Source organism: Oncorhynchus mykiss, chromosome 8, assembly GCF_057628025.1.
Source record: "Oncorhynchus mykiss isolate SJ-2025 chromosome 8, ASM5762802v1, whole genome shotgun sequence".
Lineage (NCBI taxonomy): Eukaryota > Metazoa > Chordata > Actinopteri > Salmoniformes > Salmonidae > Oncorhynchus > Oncorhynchus mykiss.
Genome location: NC_143029.1, coordinates 58,340,278 through 58,363,786, shown reverse-complemented (window position 1 = coordinate 58,363,786; position 23,509 = coordinate 58,340,278). Strand labels below are relative to the sequence as shown.

General features: G+C 40.5%; 2 protein-coding genes across 7 annotated transcripts in view; one reads left to right on the top strand and one right to left on the bottom strand.

The window, feature by feature from the left end:
• The window catches only part of LOC110530945 (choline transporter-like protein 5-A), a 96,000-nt gene extending 78,323 nt beyond the window's left edge, over positions 1–17,677 (top strand). For 2 of the 4 annotated variants that reach the window (XM_036985752.2, XM_090182087.1), the window contains exons 4-22: positions 1,000–1,084; positions 3,729–3,813; positions 4,388–4,516; positions 7,741–7,801; positions 7,881–8,004; positions 8,133–8,216; positions 8,355–8,467; positions 9,772–9,903; positions 11,343–11,442; positions 11,555–11,647; positions 11,877–11,964; positions 12,069–12,331; positions 12,476–12,570; positions 12,648–12,751; positions 12,906–12,979; positions 13,080–13,150; positions 13,680–13,768; positions 13,861–13,945; positions 14,227–16,883. In XM_036985752.2, coding sequence (XP_036841647.2) covers positions 1,000–1,084; positions 3,729–3,813; positions 4,388–4,516; positions 7,741–7,801; positions 7,881–8,004; positions 8,133–8,216; positions 8,355–8,467; positions 9,772–9,903; positions 11,343–11,442; positions 11,555–11,647; positions 11,877–11,964; positions 12,069–12,331; positions 12,476–12,570; positions 12,648–12,751; positions 12,906–12,979; positions 13,080–13,150; positions 13,680–13,768; positions 13,861–13,945; positions 14,227–14,321 — 1,970 coding nt within the window. In that variant the 3' untranslated portion in view covers positions 14,322–16,883. Of the gene's footprint in view, positions 1–999; positions 1,085–3,436; positions 3,814–4,387; positions 4,517–7,740; positions 7,802–7,880; positions 8,005–8,132; positions 8,217–8,354; positions 8,468–9,771; positions 9,904–11,342; positions 11,443–11,554; positions 11,648–11,876; positions 11,965–12,068; positions 12,332–12,475; positions 12,571–12,647; positions 12,752–12,905; positions 12,980–13,079; positions 13,151–13,679; positions 13,769–13,860; positions 13,946–14,226; positions 16,884–17,061 lie in introns of those variants that run through there. The other 2 variants (XM_090182086.1, XM_036985755.2) reach the window with 2 other exon arrangements.
• On the bottom strand, positions 17,420–21,306 carry lhx8a (LIM homeobox 8a). 3 transcript variants are annotated; one of them, XM_021613076.3, is made up of 8 exons: positions 21,019–21,306; positions 20,043–20,195; positions 19,612–19,733; positions 19,014–19,234; positions 18,745–18,848; positions 18,353–18,448; positions 18,065–18,263; positions 17,420–17,856 (listed from the first exon to the last, which is right to left on the bottom strand). In XM_021613076.3, the coding sequence occupies exons 1-8, from the start codon at positions 21,100–21,102 to the stop codon at positions 17,780–17,782; spliced, it is 1,056 nt and encodes a 351-aa protein (XP_021468751.1). In that variant the 5' UTR covers positions 21,103–21,306; the 3' UTR covers positions 17,420–17,779. The 3 variants fall into 3 exon arrangements, with proteins under 3 accessions (XP_021468751.1, XP_021468750.1, XP_090038214.1); XM_021613075.3 differs by having other exon boundaries at positions 18,035–18,263; positions 21,019–21,267; XM_090182088.1 differs by lacking the exon at positions 21,019–21,306 and having other exon boundaries at positions 20,043–20,843.
• Between the last annotated feature and the right edge of the window lie 2,203 nt (positions 21,307–23,509).

Here is a 23,509-nt window from a genome sequence, read left to right as displayed (position 1 = left end):
TCACTTAGGTCACATTCAATTGAACAGTAACTGAATGCCTCAATGCCTGTCTGCTTTATATAGCATGCCACGGCCACGTGATTCACTGTCACGTGGAGTGAACCATTTTTGTGAACGGGGTGGTGCACCTAATAAATTGTCCGGTGAGTGTATCTACAGGTACATGCCAGTCCACTCTCTATCTCTCTATCTGTCTGTCATCAGCATTCACTAAGTAGTTCAGATACTGTACGGACGCATTACAGTTGGATTCTGATACCCCATTGTGGATGTGTGACTCTCTACCCTAATGGGTAAGGAAAGAGCCAAGACATGGGTCAAAACATGAATACTGTACTTACTGCGCGGAGTGAGTTGTAAACATCAGTTTTGATGTGGCGACAATACAGACTGTGCAGTGAAGTACATTACCTGCCACTCATTTAATGCCAGCCAGGAATCAATGATCCCATTAGTCAGTCAGACTCTTAGAGAGAGGTAGTCAGTGACAGGCTTTCATTTATGGAAAAAAGGTATTGCTATTGATCCCAACGAAAGGACACAGATAAACATGCACGTATGCAAGCACACACAAACATACACACATATGGTGTCTTAGAAAGGGAAATCCAGCTATCTCCTTTCCTGTACGCTTTCTGAACAGTGCTGTAAACGATGCGGAAAACAAGCCTTAGACGAGGGATTATGCTTTAGGCCAACACTATCGACTCTTGTCAACACTCAGCCACAGCAGTAGAGAGGCACTAAAATACACACAGTGACCTTGTCTTTAAAACCCTGCCACAGGAGCTGAAGAACACATCAAGATTGTCCTACACAAAAGAATCAGAGCAGTTAGATCCAGGGAATGGGAATACGATTTCATTCTGTCGTGCAAAGAGACTTTCCATTTTTGGTCTTTTATTTTGGTAATGATACAAGAGGGTGATTAATTAATTCACTGGTTTCTCTCTTTCTTTTCCTCTCCGTCCTTCTACCGCCTCCCTTTTCTCTCTCTAGCGTGGCTACACGGTGACCCCAGGAAGGTGATCTACCCTACAGACAGCTACGGACAGTTCTGTGGGCAGAAGGGTACCCCAAACGCGTAAGTAATTGCTGTAGGGACTGATTAACCAGGTACAGTTGAAGTCAGACGTTTACATACACCTTAGCCAAATACATTTGAACTCGGTTTTTCACCATTCCTGACATTTAATCCTAGTAAGAATTCCCTGTTTTAGTTAGGTCAGTTAAGATCACCACTTTATTTTAAGAATGTGAAATATATTTATTTCAGCTTTTATTACTTTCATCACATTCCCAGTGGGTCAGAAGTTTACAGTATTACAGTATTAGTATTTGGTAGCTTTGCCTTTAAATTGTTTAATTTGGGTCACACGTGTCAGGTAGCCTTCTACAAGCTTCCCACAATAAGTTGGGTGAATTTTGTCGCATTCCTCCTGCCAGAGCTAGTATAACTGAGTCAGGTTGGTAGGCCTCCTTGTTAGCGCACGCTTTTTCAGTTCTTCCCACACATGTTCTATTGGATTGAGGTCAGGGCTTTGTGATGGCCACTCCAATACCTTGACTTTGTTGTCCTTAAGCCATTTTGCCACAACTATGGAAGTATGCTTGGGGTCATTGTCCATTTGGAAGACCCATTTGCGACCAAGCTTTAACTTCCTGACCGATGTCTTGAGATGCTGCTTCAATATATCCACATAATTTTGCTTCGTCATGATGCCATCTATTTTGTGAAGTGCATCAGTCCCTCCTGCAGCAAAGCACCCCCACAACATGATGCTGCCACCCCCATGCTTCACGGTTGGGATGGTGTTCTTCGGCTTGCAAGCCTCCCCCTTTTTCCTCCAGACATATCGATGGTCATTATGGCCAAACAGTTCTGTTTCATCAGACCAGAGGACATTTCTCCAAAAAGTACAATCTTGTCCCCATCTGCAGTTGCAAACCGTAGTCTGGCTTTTTTATGGCGGTTTTGGAGCAGTGGCTTCTTCCCTTGCTGAGTGGCCTTTCAGGTTATGTCGATATAGGACGTATCTTACTGTGGATATAGATACTTTTGTACCTGTTTCCTCCAGCATCTTCACAAGGTCCTTTGCTGTTGTTCTGGGATTGATTTGCACTTTTCGCACCAAAGTACGTTCATCTCTAGGCGACAGAATGCATCTCCTTCCTGAGGGGTATGACGGCTGCGTGGTCCCATGGTGTTTATACTTGCGTACTATTGTTTGTACAGATGAATGTGGTACCTTCAGGTGTTTGGAAATTGCTCCCAACGATGAACCAGACTTGTGGAAGTCTACAATTGTTTTTCTGAGGTCTTGGCTGATTTATTTTGATTTTCCCATGATGTCAAGCAAAGAGGCACTGAGTTTGAAGGTAGGCCTTGAAATACATCCACAGGTACACCTCCAATTGACTCAAATGATGTCAATTAGCCTATCAGAATCTTCTAAAGCCATGACATAATTTTCTGGAATTTTCCAAGCTGTTTAAAGGCATAGTCAACTTAGTGTATGTAAACATCTGACCCACTGGAATTGTGATACAGTGAGATATAATCTGTCTGTAAACAATTTTTGGAAAAAAGACTTGTGTCATGCACAAAGTAGATGTCCTCACCGATTTGCCAAAACTATAGTTTGTTAATAAGAAATTTGTGGAGTGGTTGATAAACGAGTTTTAATGACTCCAATCTAAGTGTATGTAGACTTCCGACTATCTCGATATCTCTGTGTTTACACAGGCAGCCCGATTCTTATTTTTTGCCCAATTAATGGCAAAATATCTGATCTGATTGGTCAAAAGAACAATTAGTTGGAAAAGATCAGAATTAGGCTGCCTATGTAAACGCAGCCATAGGGACATACCTGTGAGCAATTTGAGGTAATGATAATTCCCTTGTGCCCAATTTGCTGATATTAATGTAGAATTTAGTAGAATTTCCCCCCTACCACTGATACAGTGTTAAATAGGTTATCATCCCCTTTAATTCAGTGTAGGATAATCTGATCCTAGATATGTTGTTAATGTTAACTTCAATCTAGCCCAAGCGTAGCCCCCTGGGCCATTGGCTGGTTCTTTATCTTAGCCCTGCGTGCTTCAATGTTGTTATATTGACCATTACAATTGAAAGGCAGCTCACCCCCACACACAGTTCCCATTGTCAACAGAATCCAACCCATTGAATCAAAAGTCTGGTACTGGATCCCCACACTAAACAGCTCGGTGTTGAATTCCCCTCATAAACCTCAAGTGTGATTGACAGGCTGTAACCTTGGCAATGATTAAAGTAGTTCTTTAGTGGCGGCTGCGGAGCGGTGATAAGGCTGTTTGTGGAGCCGGGCTGTGAGATAGGGAGTAGTGTGTTTACTCCCAGCTAGCTAGGGCCCTCACATCTCATCCGCTAATAATTAGCACTGTGTTGTTCTCCCAGGCTTAAAGGATTACGATGGAGTTTAGTCTGGAACACGTGTCGGGGGGAGACTACACCATCTCAACCATTATACTGAAATACTGGAGAGTATCATCCTGAAATTTACCAAAAATGCATTGAGATATTAAGAACAGAAGGGAAGAGATAGTTGGCCATTTTAACATCATTGTATGTGGGACTGTTACATCATTGTATATGAGGGCTTTTCTTTGAATGTGTGCTCTGTACTCTACAGCCACCTAGTGCTAATACTGTATCAGCACTGTGTCAATGTTTTTTTTTCTCTCTATAGAAAAAAATCCATACTGTTCTACTTCAATATCCTGAAATGTGCCAACCCTGCTGTCCTCATCAACCTCCAGTGTCCCACCACTCAGGTATTCATAGCATATTGGTCAATAACAATATTGACTCATAGAGTACATAGGTAGAGTTATTGTTAAAGGCCCAGTGCAGTCAAACTATTTGTTTTATATCTTATTGTACAACAGCTGATGAAACTAACACTGTAAAAACCAAAAACGAAATATCAGTGTTATTTCCTAATAGTTGCCGGTTGAAAATACAATCTACACAGAACCTTCTAATCAGCAGGTTTGCATGGGTGGGAGTTCCGGCTTTCCATGGTGACCTCACCATGAAGTGAATTGGTTAATAGACCAATAACAGAGAGAGTTCCAAACCTCTCTGCCAATAACAGCTAGTTTTCAGTTTTCCCTTCCCCACTCAGACCACTCCCAGACAGTCTGAGGAAAATTCTAGCTTGAGAAATAGTTTTTTGCTAAAAAGCCATTTTTGTCCATTTTTTATGAAATCTGTGACAGTAAAGTACTTAATTGTCGCTCCAAAGTTATTCGAAATTGATATAAAAAACCGGTGCATTGGGGCCTTTAAAAAAGGGTGTCATATCAGCTTACTGGGTATTCATTAGTGTGTTCAATACTTCCTCAGATGTGTGTTTCCAAGTGCCCGGACAGATTTGCAACCTACACAGATATGCAGTTGCAATACCAAATCACTGCAGCCCCCTGGGAATATTACAGGCTGTTCTGCAAACCAGGATTCAACAACCCAACAAAGGTATGCATGCAGGCGTAGCACTGTTTGGAAGTGTGTACTGTTAGGATGTGAACTGCTTTCATCGCGTGTAACAACGACTAGTTGTCTAAAGCAGGAACAACCTAAATAAACTGAAATTAAAAGAAAAAGAAACTACACTATGAAACAAAGATAAAGAATGATTGTAACGGCCGTTGGTGGTGGAAGAAGGTGAGAACCAATGCACCGCGTGGTAAGTGTCTTTTTAAAAAAGTAAATGAACACTGAACAAAAACAACAAAGTGAACGAACGAAGCCGAAACAGTTCTGTCTGGTGCAGATACAAACACACAACAGAAAACAATCACCCACAACTCAAGAGTGAAAACAGGCTGCCTAAGTATGGTTCTCAATCAGGGACAACGATTGACAGCTGCCTCTGATTGAGAACCATACCAGGCCAAACACAGCAATACCAAATCATAGAAAAACGAACATAGACAACCCACCCAACTCATGCCCTGACCATACTAAAACAAAGACATAACAAAATAACTAAGGTCAGAACGTGACAATGATAGTAAAAAGCTTTTGGGCACCTTAAATGAAATTTTGGGAAAATAAGCCAACTCGACTCCTTCATTTATTAAATCAGATGGCTCATTCATCACAAAGCCCACTGATATTGCAAACTACTTTAATGACTTTTTCATTGGCAAGATAAGCAAACTTAGGGATGACATGCCAGCAACAAACCCTGACACTACATATCCATGTATTATCGAAACAAATTATGAAAGACAAGAATTGTACTTTGGAATTCCGTAAAGTCAGAAGAGGTGAAAAAAATATTGTTGTCTATCAACAATGACAAGCCACCAGGGCCTGACAATCTAGATGGAAAATTACTGAGGATAATAGCAGATGATATTGCCTCTCCTATTTGCCACATCTTCAATTTAAGCCTACTAGAGACCGTGTGCCCTCAGGCCTGGAGGGAAGCTAAAGTCATTCCGCTACCCAAGAATATTAAAGCTGGCTCAAATAGCGACCAATCAGCCTGTTACCCACCCTTAGTAAACGTCTAGAAAATATTGTGTTTGACCAGATACAATGCTATTTTACTGTAAACAAATTGATAACAGAATATCAGCATGCTTATAGGGAAGGACACTCAACAAGCACAGCACTTACTCAAATGACTGATGATTGGCTGAGAGAAATTGATGATAAAATGATTGTGGGGGATGTCTTGTTAGACTTCAGTGCAGCTTTTGACATTATTGATCGTAGTGTGCTGCTGTAAAAACATTTGTGTTATGGCTTTATACCCTCTGCTATAATGTGGATAAAGAATTACTTGTCTAACAGAACACAGAGTGTGTTTTTTAATGGAAGCCTATCAAATATAATCCCGTTAGAATCAGGAATTCCCCAGGGTAGCTGTTAAGGCCCCTTGGTTTTTTCAATTTTTACTAACAACATGCCACTGACTTTGAGTAAAGCCAGAGTTTCTATGTACGCGGATGACTCAACACTATACACGTCAGCTACTACAGCGACTGAAATTACATCAACACTCAACAAAGAGCTGCAGTTAGTTTCAGAGTGGGTGGCAAGGAATAAGTTAGCCCTAAATATTTATAAAACCTGAAGCATTGTGTTTGGAACATAACACTCACTAAACCCTGACCCTCAACTTGTAATTACAAGTCTTGTAATAAATAATGTGGAAATTAGGCAAGTTGAGATGACTAAACTGCTTTGAGTAACCCCAGATTGTAAACTGTCATGGTCAAAACATATTGATGCAGTAGTAGCTAAGATGGGGAGAAGTTTGTCTATAATAAAGTGATGCTCTGCCTTCTTAACAACATTATCAACAAGGCAGGTCCTACAGGCCCTAGTTTTGTCGCACCTTAACTATTGTTCAGTCGTGTGGTCAGGTGCCACAAAAAAGGACTTTGGAAAATTGCAATTGGCTCAGAACAGGGCAGCATGGCTGGCCCTTGGCTGTACACAGAGAGTTGATATTAATAATATGCATGTCAATCTCTCCTGGCTGAAAGTAGAGGAGAGATTGATTTCATCACTACTTTTATTCATGAGGTATTGACATGTTGAATGCACCGAGCTGTCTGTCTAAACTACTGACACACAGCTTGGACATCCATGCATACCCCACAAGACATGCCACAAGAGGTCTCTTCACAGTCCCCAAGTCCAGAACAGACTATGGGAGGCACACAGTACTACATAGAGCCATTACTACATGGAAATCTATTCCACATCAAGTTTTTTTACATTTATTTTTTATTTTATTTCACCTTTATTTAACCAGGTAGGCTAGTTGAGAACAAGTTCTAATTTACAACTGCGATCTGGCCAAGATAAAGCATAGCAGTGTGAACAGACAACACAGACTTACACATGGAGTAAACAATTAACAAGTCAATAACACAGTAGGAAAAAAAGAGAGTCTATATACATTGTGTGCAAAAGGTATGAGGAGGTAGGCGAATAATTACAATTTTGCAGATTAACACTGGAGTGATAAATGATCAGATGGTCATGTACAGGTAGAGATACTGGTGTGCAAAAGAGCAGAAAAGTAAATAAATATAAACAGTATGGGGATGAGGTAGGTAAATTTGGGTGGGCTATTTACTGATAGACTATGTACAGCTGCAGCGATCGGTTAGCTGCTCAGATCGCAGATGTTTGAAGTTGGTGAGGGAGATAAAAGTCTCCAACTCCAGCAATTTTTGCAATTCGGAAAATTGTATTTAAAAAACAGATAAACAACAACATTGGCACAGACACGCGCACACACGCATGCACACACACACACACACACACACACACACACACACACACACACACACACACACACACACATACACACACACACACACACACTATACATACACATGGATTTAGTACTGTAGATATGTGGTAGTGGTGTAGTAGGGGCCTGAGAGCACACAGTGTGTTGTGAAATCTGTGAATGTATTGTAATGTTTTAAAATTGTATAAACTGCCTTAATTTTGCTGGACCCCAGGAAGAGTAGCTGCTGCTTTGGCAGGAACTAATGGGGATCCATAATAAATACAAATACCTCACACCCAGGCTACTGAATTGTGCTGCGTTGTGTTAAAGATTATGAATTAAAGACAGAGTTTTAACACTTTTGTAATTTTCTGTTCACAGAGCGTAACGACAATTAGTAGGACATGACTGACACTTCTCCTCTTTTTGCTTTAAGCCTGTTGCACAAGTGTTACGAGACGAGGACTGTCCATCAATGATTGTGCCTAGCAGACCATGTAAGTACAGCAATAAAAATGACAGCAACTGGCGGGCAATAAGGAAGAAGTCCTGATACTGAATGATCTTGTCTACTAGTCCTACAGCGTTGTTTTCCTGACTTCATCACTCTGAATGGAACCCTGACGGTGGCCAAAAGAACCCACTTCAAAGATGCCCTGGACAAAGCCCGCAGTGTGACTGAACTAAGAGACGCCGCCAAGTGAGTTACAAAGACACCCACACATGCATGTGGATGTGCCTATACATGCATGCGGGCACATACAGTACACACACACACAAACATTTCTGTAATTATGGCAGTTTTATAATGGCCATTGTCTCCTGCAGTGGCATCACAGGTCTGGTGGATGCTAAGGAGGTTGGGATGAAGATTGTGGAGGACTACGCCGCCTCATGGAACTGGATCTTGATGTAAGAAGTCTTGCTGGCAGAGATACACTGGGTTGAGTTCTTATAACAGACAATGAATTGTGCTGTACGGTACTTTATTGTACTTTTACGCTACTGTGAAATACTATATTTAGAGTGTGTACTGTGTGTTATTTCCAGAGGTCTGGTGATAGCACTGGTGGTCAGTCTGATCTTCATCCTGCTGCTACGTTTCACTGCCGGACTCCTCCTCTGGTTCACCATCATCGCCGTCATACTGGTGATCGCTTACGGTCGGTGTGTGTGTGTGTGTGTGTGTCAAAGTTATTAGAGTTTTGTGTTTTTAATATTTGTTTTTATTTCTATTAATTTAAGACTTTTATTCGAAATTCAGCTTAGTTTCAGTTAGTTTTCCGATCCACTTGAAAAGTTTTTATTTAGTCGAAGTTTTATAAAAAAACATTTATATTTCGTTTTTATATTATTTAGTTGAAGTTTTAGTGTGTTTTGGGGATGTCAGTTCTTGCCAGTGTGGGACAGTAATGCGTAAGGTGATGAGTCAGGTTATAGGTTAGGTTTAAAGGTAGACTCAGCGAAATGACGTAGATGCACAAAGTAAACTGTAATAGAGGGTCAATTTCCACAACAACCAGGAGCGGTGAAGCGCGAGGTTAAACGTCTCCGCTGTTCTGGTCCCGTAGCTACCACGTTGTAGCAGCGTGAAGCGTACCCGTGCACATGCGCAGATACTCTGTGTGACTGTCTGTGTGAGAGCAAGGTTTTGCATCATGCTCATCTCAATGGCCGTGTTCGGGCAGTCGAATTTTATCACCTTTCTATGTGTGTTACATTCTGGGGATAAAAACGGTCCGACTTGCACCCACATGTCAGGTGCATGAACTTTACAAAAAATCATGTGGTCAAAGGTCATGAAGTTTTGACCGCAGTCAACCTCAAGTTTCTGCAATTGGAGGCTCTATTGTCAACCAATCATTAGGGGTGACCCATGCGAACGTGACCAAAGGCGTGACTGAAAAACAAACCAATTTTCCGCAATTTATATGTACAGTGGATATATGCAAATTAATTTGATATTTGAGGCTCTGTCTCACTAAGGGATTGTACAATGTACACACATAATATTATATTATGATGTCAGTTTGTGAGTGTGTGATATGTGGGTTGGAGACATGTTTATTTCGACATTACACAGAAAACCTTTTAGAAACAATGGCAACACTGCCATGTTGATCTGAGCCTTGCTGTTGAAAAAACACAGCAATGTTAGACTTTCAGCTGTCGCAGATGCACCTCCCCCGACTTCACTCCAGTTTTGTCTACAGTTGTTTGCTTTAGCCTTTGCCACTCAAACGCAGCCAATATCTGCGGTGCTGCTGTGCCAACGGGTGTGTTCATTATTTATTTTATTTACAAAGAGTTTTTTCATGATTAGTTTTCATTTTAGTTTCAGTTTTAGTTTACTATAATAAAGTGTGTGTAACTGTACATACGCGTGTGCGTGCATGGCCGTGTACCAGTGTGTGTCAGTGTGTGTCTGTTTTTACCTCCCTAACCTCTGCTTCCCGTGTCTCTGTAGGGATATGGCACTGTTACCTGGAGTTCTCCCTCTTGAGGCAGCAGCCCGGGGCAGATGTGACCATCGTAGACATCGGCTTCCAGACAGACGTCACGGTTTACCTGCATCTCAGTCAGACATGGCTCATCTTCTGTATGTCATCACCTCACTCATGACAATATCTCTCTCTCTCAGCTTTGTCTTAGGGATAAGCCTCTTTCAAACCATTTAGCCTGATTACCAGTTCCTGTAAAAGTTGAAAATTAGTAAATAGATGTTCTGTAAATACACAGTCTGTCATTATCTTAATACATAACATTTGGAGAGGATCATTTGGGTTAGGTTTGATGTTACTATGGTTTGATGTTACTATGGTTTGATGTTACTATGGTTTGATGTTACTATGGTTTGATGTTACTATGGGTTGATGTTACTATGGGTTGATGTTACTATGGGTTGATGTTACTATGGTTTGATGTTACTATGGGTTGATGTTACTATGATTTGATATTACTTTGATATTACTATGGGTTGATGTTACTATGATTTGATATTACTTTGATATTACTATGGGTTGATGTTACTATGATTTGATATTACTATGGGTTGATGTTACTATGATTTGATATTACTTTGATATTACTATGGGTTGATGTTACTATGGGTTGATGTTACTATGGATTGATGTTACTATGGGTTGATGTTACTATGGGTTGATGTTACTATGATTTGATATTACTATGGGTTGATGTTACTATGGGTTTATGTTACTATGGGTTGATGTTACTATGATTTGATATTACTATGGGTTGATGTTACTATGGGTTGATGTTACTATGGGTTGATGTTACTATGGGTTGATGTTACTATGGTTTGATATTACTATGGGTTGATGTTACTATGGGTTGATGTTACTATGGGTTGATGTTACTATGGTTTGATGTTACTATGGTTTGATGTTACTATGGGTTGATGTTACTATGGGTTGATGTTACTATGGGTTGATGTTACTATGGTTTGATGTTACTATGGTTTGATGTCACTATGGGTTGATGTTACTATGATTTGATGTTACTATGGGTTGATGTTACTATGGTTTGATGTTACTATGGGTTGATGTTACTATGATTTGATGTTACTATGGGTTGATGTTACTATGGTTTGATGTTACTATGGTTTGATGTTACTATGGGTTGATGTTACTATTGGGTTGATGTTACTATGGATTGATGTTACTATGGTTTGATGTTACTATGGGTTGATGTTACTATGGGTTGATGTTACTATGGGTTGATGTTACTATGGTTTGATGTTACTATGGGTTGATGTTACTATGATTTGATGTTACTATGGGTTAATGTTACTATGGTTTGATGTTACTATGGGTTGATGTTACTATGGGTTGATGTTACTATGGATTGATGTTACTATGGATTGATGTTACTATGGTTTGATGTTACTATGGGTTGATGTTACTATGGTTTGATGTTACTATGGTTTGATATTACTATGGTTTGATGTTAATATGGGTTGATGTTACTATGGTTTGGCTCAGACCTTCTGCTGTGTCCCCCCCCCCCCCTCTCTGTTAGTGATAGCTCTGTGTACCATAGAGGCCTCCATCTTGATCATTCTGATCTTTCTGAGGAAGAGCGTATGGATCGCTATCGCTCTACTGAGGGAGGGAAGCAAGTAAGTCGACTAATAGTAACAGTTTCTCTCACAGTAACTTCTCTCGCTGTCTTCACAACTGTTGTTTGAGAATAGTTTATTTACAATGTTCTTCTTGTGCCTCTGTCTCTAGGGCTGTTAGCTACATCATGTCAACACTTTTCTACCCAATCATCACCTTCCTGCTGCTGGCCATCTGCATCTCCTACTTTTCCGTCACCTCTGTGTATCCTCTTACTGGTGTGGTGTTTCTCCACTAGAGGGCGGTGTTGGTGCATTTCTTTGGTCATCGTGCTGTTCATGATTCCGATCCCAGATTCTATAAAGTATATTGTATTGAACGACTTATGGAATACAGAAACAGAGACACAGAGATTGATCTAAGAAAGTGCTGCTTTGTTGTGTATTGTTGTACAACAGCAACATGTTTGATGCTTAATCAGCGTTACACACAGATTCCTGGCCTCCTCTGGAGATGCCATCTATAAAGTAATGGCTGCTGAGCCCAACTGCATGTACGCAAACAAGACATGCGATCCTGAGGTAAGTCCCCTTTCTAAGTATCCTGCAGACATACACAGAAACTCTGGTGTGGAGTACCCCCGATTTGTATAAATAGTAGTTTATTATCACAACCTCCCTCCCAGACTTTCAACAAGACCAACGTGTCCAAGACGTGTCCGGGCGCCCAGTGTACATTTGCGTTCTACGGCGGGGAGACGCCCTACCACCGCTACCTCTTCATCCTCCAGCTGTCCAACCTGCTCATCTTCCTGTGGCTGGTCAACTTTATCATCGCCCTGGGCCAGTGTACCCTGGCTGGGGCCTTCGCCTCCTACTACTGGGCCCGGAGGAAGCCCCAGGACATCCCCACCTGCCCCCTGTTTTCTTCATTTAGCAGGGCCATACGGTAATGAGCCTTCCGTACCATTCTGCCAGTTCGTTTCACTATGGCTCAGGGATTGTTTGAGACAGGTTTTTAGGTGTTTGGAGCGTTTGGGAGGTTCTGATTTGTTTTTTCATGACTAAAGATGTGTGTGTGGCTGGGTTACAGGTATCACACTGGCTCGCTGGCATTTGGTGCTCTGATTCTGGCCCTGGTTCAGATGGCTCGAGTTATCCTGGAGTATCTAGATTCAAAACTCAAAGGTGAGTTCGGCTTCATCTAGTCGTGGATGTGACTCTGTGGAGTAACTCATCACTAATGGTCGGTGGTCTGTGTTCAGGTGCCAGTAACGTGGCAGCACGCTTCCTGCTCTGCTGCCTCAAATGCTGTTTCTGGTGTCTAGAGCGCTTCATCAAATTCATGAACAGAAATGCTTACATTATGGTGAGTAGTGTGATGTGTGTCTATATGTATTGATATTATTACATGGCTTTGATCTGTGTTAATCGCTGCATATGTAGTAACTGAATCAAGGGTAGATTAGCTACGGTGTATGCTATAACTCAATATGGTCCCATGGTCTGTGGGTTCCCTCTAGATTGCAATATATGGGAAGTGCTTCTGCACGTCAGCTCGAGATGCCTTCTGCCTATTGATGAGAAACGTAGTAAGGTAAGGCCCTCTGAAGCCAGGGGTTGGATTATTAGGCAACCCAGTGTTGGCTGGCACTTCACTGGGGTAACCTTACTGGGTTCACCCCTTTCTCCTGCAGGGTGGCGGTACTGGACAGAGTGACAGACTTCCTACTGTTCCTGGGGAAAGTGCTAATAGCAGGGAGTGTAGGTGAGTCATTGCAAATAAACATATATTTTTTCTTGTGACTACTATATCATCCTTTTAGGATAACAGTTGATATTTTATTTGACTGCAATCAGTCAAAAGTCACGTTTTAAAGTCTAAATAAAAGATGAAGCATATCTGTGGGTTTTTCAACAAGCTCTCACAGTTTCATGTCAGAATTAGATGTTCATCCATGTTTCTCAAACGTTGAATTTCAAAGTTGTTCCAAACGTTGAATTTCAAGTGTTTAAGGCTAAGTTTAGGCATGAACTCCCAATTCTTAAGGTTAGTCATTTACTCTGAATGATTAAGTTAATAGTTATCGCTGGATTCAAACTTACAACCTTTGGAATCAAAGGCAGATGCTTACCGAAACCTACTTTAAGGTAACAGCGCTCACTGGTGCCACCTAGTGGCCAGTTTCCACATAAACTCCCAACGTCCTCGGATATGGATGGACGTCAAACACTGAATTGTATCACGGGTGACCTGGCTGGGGTATTTACAATGTTGTGTTTTTTGTGTGTTGCAGGCGTCATAGCCTTCTTTTTCTTCACACACAAAATACCAATTGTTCAGGAAGATGTGCCGACCTTGCATTACTACTGGGTACCTCTACTGGTAAGATACAACAATAGAAAGGGTATAGAAATGGGTACATCCTACATTCAGCTGGGTATTGATGGTGTATTATCGTGTCTTCTCATTGGCAGACGGTGATATTCGGGTCCTATTTGATCGCTCATGGATTCTTCAGCGTCTATGCAATGTGTGTGGACACGCTGTTTCTGTGTTTCTGTAAGTAAAGCCTACGTATTGTTCTTCATGGACGTGCTTCCAAAACACTGTGGTGTTGGTTTTTGATTCATTTCCATTTTAAATCGAAAATAACATCTGAAGGAATTACACCTGCTCTTATCCTTGGATATTCAGTCGATCCCAACGCTTTGACCTTCTTTTTTTACACCGTGGCTGTTCTCTTGCTTTGCTTCACGTTCTATCTGAGCACCTCTAATCCCTCTCGCTCATCTCCTTTCCTCCTGTATTCCTTTCTCCACTCCTCCCATACACCCCTCCAGGTGAGGACTTGGAGAGGAACGACGGGAGCCCTGAGAAACCCTTCCTCATGTCTGCTGAGCTGCACAGTATTCTGAGAAAAACTGAGCACCACTGAGGAATGCAACACTCTCCTACAAACTAATAGCTTTACTTCTTCCAAGTTATTTAGCATGCTTTAAACTGAACAGAGCTCAACTCTGGCTACCTACACTATGCTGCCTATCAGCTAACAAGGATATATCAGTCCCTAATGGAGAATGAGACCACTGACTGTGACTTTTGCAACTCAGAAACTTCGAAAGTCTTCAGAACTAACATTGACTGATTTTGAGAGACTCATACGAACACTTACATTGACTATGACATGTGTGATCATTAGAATAACTGTTAGACCTAGAGAATCGAACAATGAGACTAATAGTGTGGCCATTAGACTTTGCTACTGCCTTACCTCAAGACTGGGGACTGACAGGCAGGAACTATTTTGGAACAAGTTCAGGTGGTCAGACTTCACTGTGACTTGTGCTGATACTGAAACCAACGTGTAACTCTCTGGTCCAGCGAGAGAGAGAAACACTTCTGGTTTGCTCCAAACAGATCAGAGACTATGCATATCCAACATGCAGTACACTACTGTATCATCCCTAGCATCATTATTAGTCCTCAGCAGCTGTACTGTAACTGCAGTTTACATGGACGATGGCCCTTACTGCAAAAACAATCACGCCATGAACTTCCATATTTAGAACAAAAGGAACCTTTTGGGTGCAGCAGACTGACAGAACTCTAAATTGTAGTCCGACTAATACTTGTTCTGCAGACTTTTAGCTAAATCAACCAGTTGATTTATGCTACTCAAAGTCAATATTGGGTACTAATGGAGTTCCAAATATTCAGCCACTAAAGGTTAAGCAACAGTGTCAAGGACAATCATGATCAAATTCTGCCCTATATCCCACTACTGCAGAAAACAGTGCAGTTTGCGGTCAAAACCTGCATCTGTGATGACCTTTACACCCACACATGGGCTCATGTAATGTATAGCACGGGTAGCCTACATTATGTGTGTGATACCCTACATGTACAGTACCAGTCAAAAGTTTGGACATACCTACTCATTCCAGGGCTCCAGGGCTTTTCTTTATTTTATTATTTTTACTATTTTCTACATTGTAGAATAGTGAAGACATCAAAACTATGACATAACACATATGGAATCATGTAGTAACCCAAAAAGTGTAAAACAGCTCAAAGTAGCACACTCTTGGCATTCTCTCAACCAGCTTAATGAGTCACCTGGAATACATTTCAATTAACAGGTGTGCCTTTTTAAAAGTTAATTTGTGACAGTTGTGTTGTGACAGGGTAGGGGGGGGGGGTATACAGAAGATAGCCCTATTTGGTAAAAGACACCGTCCATATTATGGTAAGAACAGCTTAAATAAGCAAAGACACATTTCAAGAACTTTGAAAGTTTCTTCAAGTGCAGGCGCAACAACCATCAAGTGCTGTGATGAAACTGGCTCTCATGAGGACCGCCCCCGGAAAGACCCAGAGTTATCTCTGCTGCGGAGGATAAGTTCATTAGCGTTACCAGCCCCAGAAATCGGCAATTAACTGCACCTCAGAGAGTTCAAGTAACAGACACATCGCAATTTCAACTATTCAGAGATTTTTTCAACAGGACAATGACCCAAGGGCTATTTGACCAAGAAGGAGTGTGATGGAGCGCTGCATCAGATGACCTGGCCACCACAATCACCCAACCTCAATCCAATTAAAAAATGTTGATTGGTTTAACACTTTTTTTGGTTTCTACATGATCCTGTGTGTTATTTCATAGTTTCGATGTCTTCACTATTATTCGACAATGTAGAAGATTTGGAAAATAATTTATTTAAAACACTTGAATGAGTAGGTTTGACCAAACTTTTGACTAATACTGTATGTATGGGGGGACTAGCAGTTTCAAATAAGGGCTCCTGTATATCTAATATGCTCCTCCCCTGCTGTACAAATACTGAATCGACTTCGTCAAACCTGATGTTTCACTTAACTCAACCAGAGCTCAGGATTTGAAGGCATGTCATCTCTTGGTCTTGATGGGATGTCCTTACAACTGAATGGTGTTACTTCCTGGCCAATGGACTGCTTTCCATAAGCCATACAAATACTGTATGTTGTCTGATAGGAAAGCCTGCAAGCAAAATAATTCCTATGCCTAGTTTTGGCTGATGTTTGGTGGATTACAGTTGTCTGAAGTGATTTTCTTTTTACCTTGATCACCGTGGCTCTGGCAAATACTTGGTGTGTCAGTGTCACTGCAATGAAGACGCATACAAAAACAAATGCAGTTCTGTTAGTTGAGCATAAGGTGTTATGACAACTGCAGGTTCTAGTTAGCGTGCCTAGCTAGTGGAAAATTTAGGTTTTTACTTTAGGCTAAACATTTTAGACTCCTGACAATGGAAGGATGTCAAAGCCATTTGTCGAATTTGTACGTCAGTGGTACAGATGAAAAAAGTGCTACATTTTTAATATTGTCAATTACTTGTACATGCTCTTTTCTACATTTTGGGATCCGTATTTAATGTATTTTTCATTTGGGATTTTCTTTTGTAAGATGTTGTCAATGAACGTGATGTGACTTCTATAAATAAAACGCATTTGAATAGTTCCATGTGCTTTACAGCACTTGCTGTGCCACAATGCAATTACACCATTAAAAAAAAAAAGTGTACAAGCATGATACAAATCCACAGCTATTGCAGCTAAGACCTTTTTTTACACCGAACCATAAATCCCAAATACCAGTCTTTTCTCCCTCAGTTTAAGTTTTTCCACTCTTATTCCAGTGCTGGATCAAGAGTACAATGATGGTTCAGCCGCTCGACCCTACCACAATACCAGCACTCTGGGGATGCTCCGCAGACGCCAGACAAAGAGACAGAAGAGTAGGAAGAGAGAAAAATATTCAGAAGACTGAAACGACGAGGGACTCAAGGCAAGAGGATGAGTCTCAATGTTTTAACGGCATTCTTGCCCATGGGTATGTGCCAGTGCCCATGCGAAATAGTCTACCAGCAACAGAAATGTGACTTTTAGGCACAACAAAGACTATTCAATCAGTTAAAATGTGAAGTGTGTCAAATGGCATTATGATCCTCATGAACATCAGAACAAGCATCTAGTGAAGTCCAGTCCCTCATTGTCAGCAGTGATCATATGGCTTTTATTCAGTATTTCTTCACAGCCATCAAAAACAGAGCTCAGCTATATATCAGCGACAAAATAGAAACTTAATATATCAAATCATTTCATTACTTTAAACAAAGTGCTGTCACATGCATCAAATAAATTAAATATGAAATTTCATAACCAATATAGATACTATATATATATTAACAAAAAGTTTAGAAATTAACCTCCTTATTTTACATTAAATTCTGACCATTGGATCTCCTTCGATAAACCCTCAAATAATTTAATGTAGGTGCCCCACACCCTTTGATGGACGGTGAGTATCGCTCCACAGCATTCTGACCCGGTTCTGCAGGGGGTGGAATATAACGATCAGGCATGGCTGATTGGCAGCTGTGTCATGGAATGGGACATAATAGGCTGGAACACCAGTGAGGATGGAGAGTGCACTGAAGAACACAAACATGCTTTTGTTAGTCCAAAACCCATTATTGGTTATAGTAATATTGATACACTACTCATATTACTGTGATTTCAAATATTGTGACTTCAGATCTTTGCACTGATTTCTAACACAAAACTAATAAGATGTCACTCATGATACACAAGACATGTAAAAATATGAACCTGTGATCTCCAAGTGCCGACTTTGCTCACCATCCATGTATGTGTGCAGTGCGGTAAGCATGGGCGTGTGCATGGGTGTGTCTGTTGGTATGTAAGCTGTGTACTGGAGATCATCCAGGAGAGGCGGAGAGAGCCTGGACTGCTGTAGCGATGACATTGCTGCGGACGACATGTGGTGGTTGGGGCTCACGTGCTTCTTATGACGAGCTCGGCAGTTCTGGAACCAAACCTGGAGATGGAACAGGGGTGGGTTAAGCTTTCTTTGTAATTTCAGGGACACCTAATTATTTGACTAGGCTAAAATGTTAGCACGCTAACCTGGATGACCCTGCGACTGAGACCAGTCCTCTCTGCCAGTTTCTGGAGGGTCTGAGCATCCGGGTTGTTGTCCTGAGCAAACTGAGCCTGCATCACCTGACAGACATGCAAAAAATGCAAGATGCACACATGAATATTGATCTTGGTATGGTTTTGGCACTTCTACATTAGGCATTTAGCAGACACTTATCCAGAACTTACAGTTAGTACATTCATCTTAAGATCGCTAGGTTGGACAACCACATACCACAGGCATAGGAAGTACATTTTTCCTCAAAGTACAGTATCTATCAGCAGAGTGAGCGCTTGGGGCGTGTCAAGTGCAATTCCAAAAATGCACGTCAGTGGTTTCTGGGGGTACAGAAAAGTAAAAAATAATCCATGATGTTCACCTGTAGCTGGTCTGCAGTGAAGCTAGTGCGAGCCCTCTTAGTTGGTTTGGCCTGGGACCCTTCTTGCTCTAACGGTAGGGCTCCCTCTACATTCACACCTTTTCCTGTAAGGACATGTGACCACAAACATTCAGTTATCAATGAACAAAAGAACAAGCTTCAAATAAATTGCTACATCATAAATTTGTAGAAAAAAGGCCTGTGTACAGTCTGAATATTGTACAATAAACACCTTCCTGTTCTTTCTATGCACCCTTAATGTTGCTTACCACTTTCCATGGCCTGTTTCAGGTTGTCCAGCATGCAGTCGTAGTGGATGCGGCACAGCACCCTCTCCTCCACCAGGGCAAACTCTTCCCCCGTGGAGAGCTGGCGCTTGCAGGAGAAGCAGGCAAAGCAGGCCAGGTGGTAGGTGTTGCCCTTCGCCCTCCTTACCCAGTCATTGGAGTGGATGTTCCTGCCACAACGGGCGCAGCGAGTTCCATACTTCCTGTGAGAAAGTTTTTTTTTATTTTTATAACATGACACTGATATGTTTGTAGTTTACAGTAAACTACATAATGCAACACATTCGTGTTATACAATTTTGCATGATAGGCTAAAATACATTCTAGCCTACTAATGTAGAACTGTGGGGAATGCAAATATTCTATATAGCAACTCTTTAAAACGTGTATATGTTATGAAAAGTTAGATGTAAAAATACATGTTCAAATTGAAGATTTAAACCTTTGTTCTCAAACAAATTGTAGGCTGTGGTGGTGCATGGCCTCATAGGGCCCAAGGTAATGTCAACACTTCATTCTAAGAATCAATATTTTTTATTTAAACAGGCTTAAGATAAACAATCTGAGGCCATATAATTACCTGAAGTAGTCGAGTTTGCAGAAAACCTCTTTCTCTTTGATGTAACAACTGACATGCCTTCCAAGAGGAGTTTGGCACACGCTGCACGAGAGGCACTTCACGTGCCAGCACAAGTTGTTCACCTGAAATGTAGCCATAGCAGTCTGACCTCAAACATTTATTCAACCGAAATAGTAGCTTCATCTACAGTTTTAGTACACGAAAGGCAAGTATGAATATCTTTCAATGTCAGTGAAAAATGTTTAATATTTTTTTAAATATCTGAACTGAAATGTTACTTTATTTGGGCTAACAAATAGGTCAATGTCAAACCTTCTTAGTTGAAAATGTGAATTACTGTAGGCCTATTCGTTTATGGGCGTGGGACAACCATTTAAGGCCTTGGCCTTTAGGCCTTGGTTGAATAGGCCTAATAATGCCTGTCATCTTACCTTGAGCAGGTATTTGTCAACTATCTCCAAACCACAACTTGCACAAAGGCTTTTCCCCAGAGAGGCTGATGCCATCGTCTGCAGTGTCGAGGATGACGACAAAGACGATGACGGTGAATATGACTCGTCTTCAAAAATGTCTTCCGAGGTGCCCTGGATAGTCAAATAAAACTTACAAAATATGTTCCATGTGTAAACTACGGACAAAAATGTATGTTTGACAAAATGTGGCCTAACAGTTTGGAAGTTGTCAATTTCCACTGAAGGTTTTACGCATACTGAAATAGGCGTACAAGTAAAAGTAGGAATCACAGGTAGCCTATGTTCTGAGGGTCGGAAGATGGCCCTACACATCTCTCCTTAGGTATAGTGAGGGGTCAAAAGAAATTGGAGCAAAATAAGCTATCATCTCGAATAATACAAGTTTACAAACCAAATTGCACGATTCTTGAGAAAAATGTTAACCTAATTCAAGCATTTTTCGCAACAGTTCACATTACCAACGCATCCGTTTCCGATGTCAAATTAGTTGTCTGCAGGAGGGCAATTCTCAAAGTGAAATTTAAGACAAATTATCGATCCGAATAGGCTATATATATACAAATAAAATAAAGCCTTAATGGCCAAATCAAATAAACAATATGTTTGCTGACTTTTGGCAATTAGCGCCATTGCAGCGCTCTTCAAACCAACGTGCGATCAGCCCGCGGCTGTCACAGCTGCAGGGGTTTATTTTTGATTAATAAACGCACATTCCCTCAGGTAATGAATTAACTGATTTGTGCCCAGAAAACTAATATAAAATGATGTCGTTAACTTGGAACCGAATCATAGCCTATCGGTTTGGAGTAACCACAATTCGGTCCAATTATAGGACGTTTAAACTAGTGGTAATAGCAAGAAATGAAGAAAAATATTCTCAAAACCCGATGAATGCTCCGATACTTTATTTTGGTAATATTGAATTTAGGCTTACCGTGGTGTTGGAAATTGAGTTGAACCCATTTTCAATATCGTCCACCTTGGAGCAAGCCAACATTAGTTCACTTTTCCAATACATTACTTGTAGTCCTAAAACAAATCGACCAGGAGAATAATCCGATATAGCCCAGTGTCAGAGGCTGCTGCACCAACCATGCTCCACTGAAAGCGGTCTTTACATTACTGAGGGTGTAGCTTTTTCCCTCGCCATTTTCATTATGACGGTCTTGGCCGCACCTCCTTTACCACATGCCCGCCTTGTAGTGGATATGACATGTTATCCATAGGGCAAGTATTTCGATGTAACCTTTGATCTTTTGGGGGGGACATATGCAACAATCTTCCTGGATAAAACGCTCGTGATTAATTCCCATTTCACAGTAGGCTGCCAAACGTAAAAATAAATTGGAACTAAATTTAACAGCCCATTTACGCCTGGTGTATATCTTACAGCTACTACTGTAGCCGAATGTTTGCAACCTTAGTTTCAGAAAAGAAAGAACTCGTACAGCCGCAATCATTTCTTTTTTAATCCACCCCATTAGGACTAACCGGTGGCATCTGGGCAGAAAGCAACGGACAGCACCCAATTTTGGTTTATTGTATCCCAGCTGAGTTCAGTATCGTTATTGCTACCTGCAGCTGATTATGATGGTGGTAGTAGTTCAATGAACAATGGGCCCTATAATTGCTAAATACAAGCAGCTTTGTGAAACCTCTAATATTTAAAAATAATTTATTGTTTGCCCATTATTTGTTTTTCCATTGTACGCACAAAGCATTAGTTAAACCTGATAAGCGTGGGGACCCTTTTCAATAGGAAAAGCATTATAACAATGATCATAATGCAACTCTTAAAAGTTATGCGATGTATGGCCCATTATAGTAATTCTTTACCTTCCCTGTTTTACTGAAATTGTATAATTTTGCTCTAAATTAAATTTTCAGCACGTCTCTTTCATTTTTTCGTTTTCATAATACAAATGCATGCTAATTCTAGTATAGTGGTGCTCATTTGCTATAATAGCCAGCATAATATTGAATAATTACTTGTATTGACGTTGAGTTATGCTAACTGTGATAGCCTTGTGCTAACATTTATGCCTGTATTAACGTTTTATTTGTTTTTACAAAGTTCGTTTCTTGTTTTGTTTTTATAAGAGAGCAGCTGACCACTCTTGACTTTGTGCGCGTGACATCAGCTCTGACACATACACACAGTGGATTTTTTTAATCATCACCGATGAAAATATTTTATTAAAGTATTTTGTAAATTTGATCCTTTCTTTAAAATATATGTATTTGTTTGTTATCAGCAATGACATTCTTTCAGATAGTCCTAGTTTAAACGTGCCAATTACATTCATACAAATGTTTTTTATTATTATTATAGCTATATCATTTTTAAATGATAATTTGATAAATCTTACTTACACCCCATTTTTTTCAAATTGCAAGAAGTCGATTTCTTGCAATGGAAAAATATGACGATACATAATTATTATTAGATTCACCGTTCCTAGAATATGGAATTATCACATTTCACGAGCAGACAGAACCATTTAAACCTTTCTCTGGGCTACCACTGAAACTCACTGAATCTGATCAAATGAACGGTATGCTTATTATAATGTGCGCATTTTTATATTTCGTTTTTGAGTGTGTGATTGACAATATCAGCCTCTTCATCTTTGTTTTTCTCCCTATGCGGGAATTTCGTAAAAACCCACAACCGTTCAAAATATCAACTTTCAGACGCTTGGGAAAACCGTTTTTTTTTTTTTTTGTAACATAATTACAAAGACAAGTAAACCACTCCGATTTAAATCCTTCGCCAGTGAATTTCACCATTTAAAAAACCTAATTGACCCACTTCACAACGTTATTTCCAAATGTTTTCCCCTAAACTGTTAATGGGAAAGCATGGGGGTTAGGCAATATGGACACAAACGTCCAACAATTCATGTCCATCACAGGTATGATGACAAACATATGTAAATTGAGTCCCTCATAATACTGGCTCACATTTTAGCTCTTTCCATAGAAGCCCATTATCATTATATTGGTTAACTCACCTCATTGAATCATTGAGACAGACATACAGTAAAAACTGGTAATCTGAAGTTTGTTAGAGGGTCTTGTTGGAACTAGGAAGCTATTGTTTTGGTGATATCTTATTTTTTGGTGTAGGTCCATTTGAGGTAATGCTTGCGTGATACAGTTGTGTGAGAGAGGAATCAAAGTATGCCTGACATAATTGTGTGAGAGAGGAATCAAAGTATGCCTGACATAATTGCCAAAACAGTAATCTGGATTTTGTCATCTTTCTAAGTTAGTGCTCCCTGTTACTCAGACCATTGTGCACAAGGCTCAGATAAAGGTGCATTGAGTCTAATCTTTTGGTTAGGTCATGATATCATACCAGGTGACATCATATAAAAAATGTATTGGGGGAATACTGTTGGTTGACTTGACATCCGTGTGTG

Excerpts from the sequence above, each read along its gene's own strand:
- lhx8a (XM_090182088.1), bottom strand. The coding sequence starts at position 20,396 with ATGTGTAGGGCCATCTTCCGACCCTCAGAACATAGGCTACCTGTGATT. Across the intron at positions 19,235-19,611 it reads TGCAAACTCGACTACTTCAG|GAAGTATGGAACTCGCTGCG; the intron begins GTAATTATATGG and ends ACTTTCTCACAG. Across the intron at positions 18,449-18,744 it reads TCACTGCAGACCAGCTACAG|GTGATGCAGGCTCAGTTTGC; the intron begins GTGAACATCATG and ends CATGTCTGTCAG.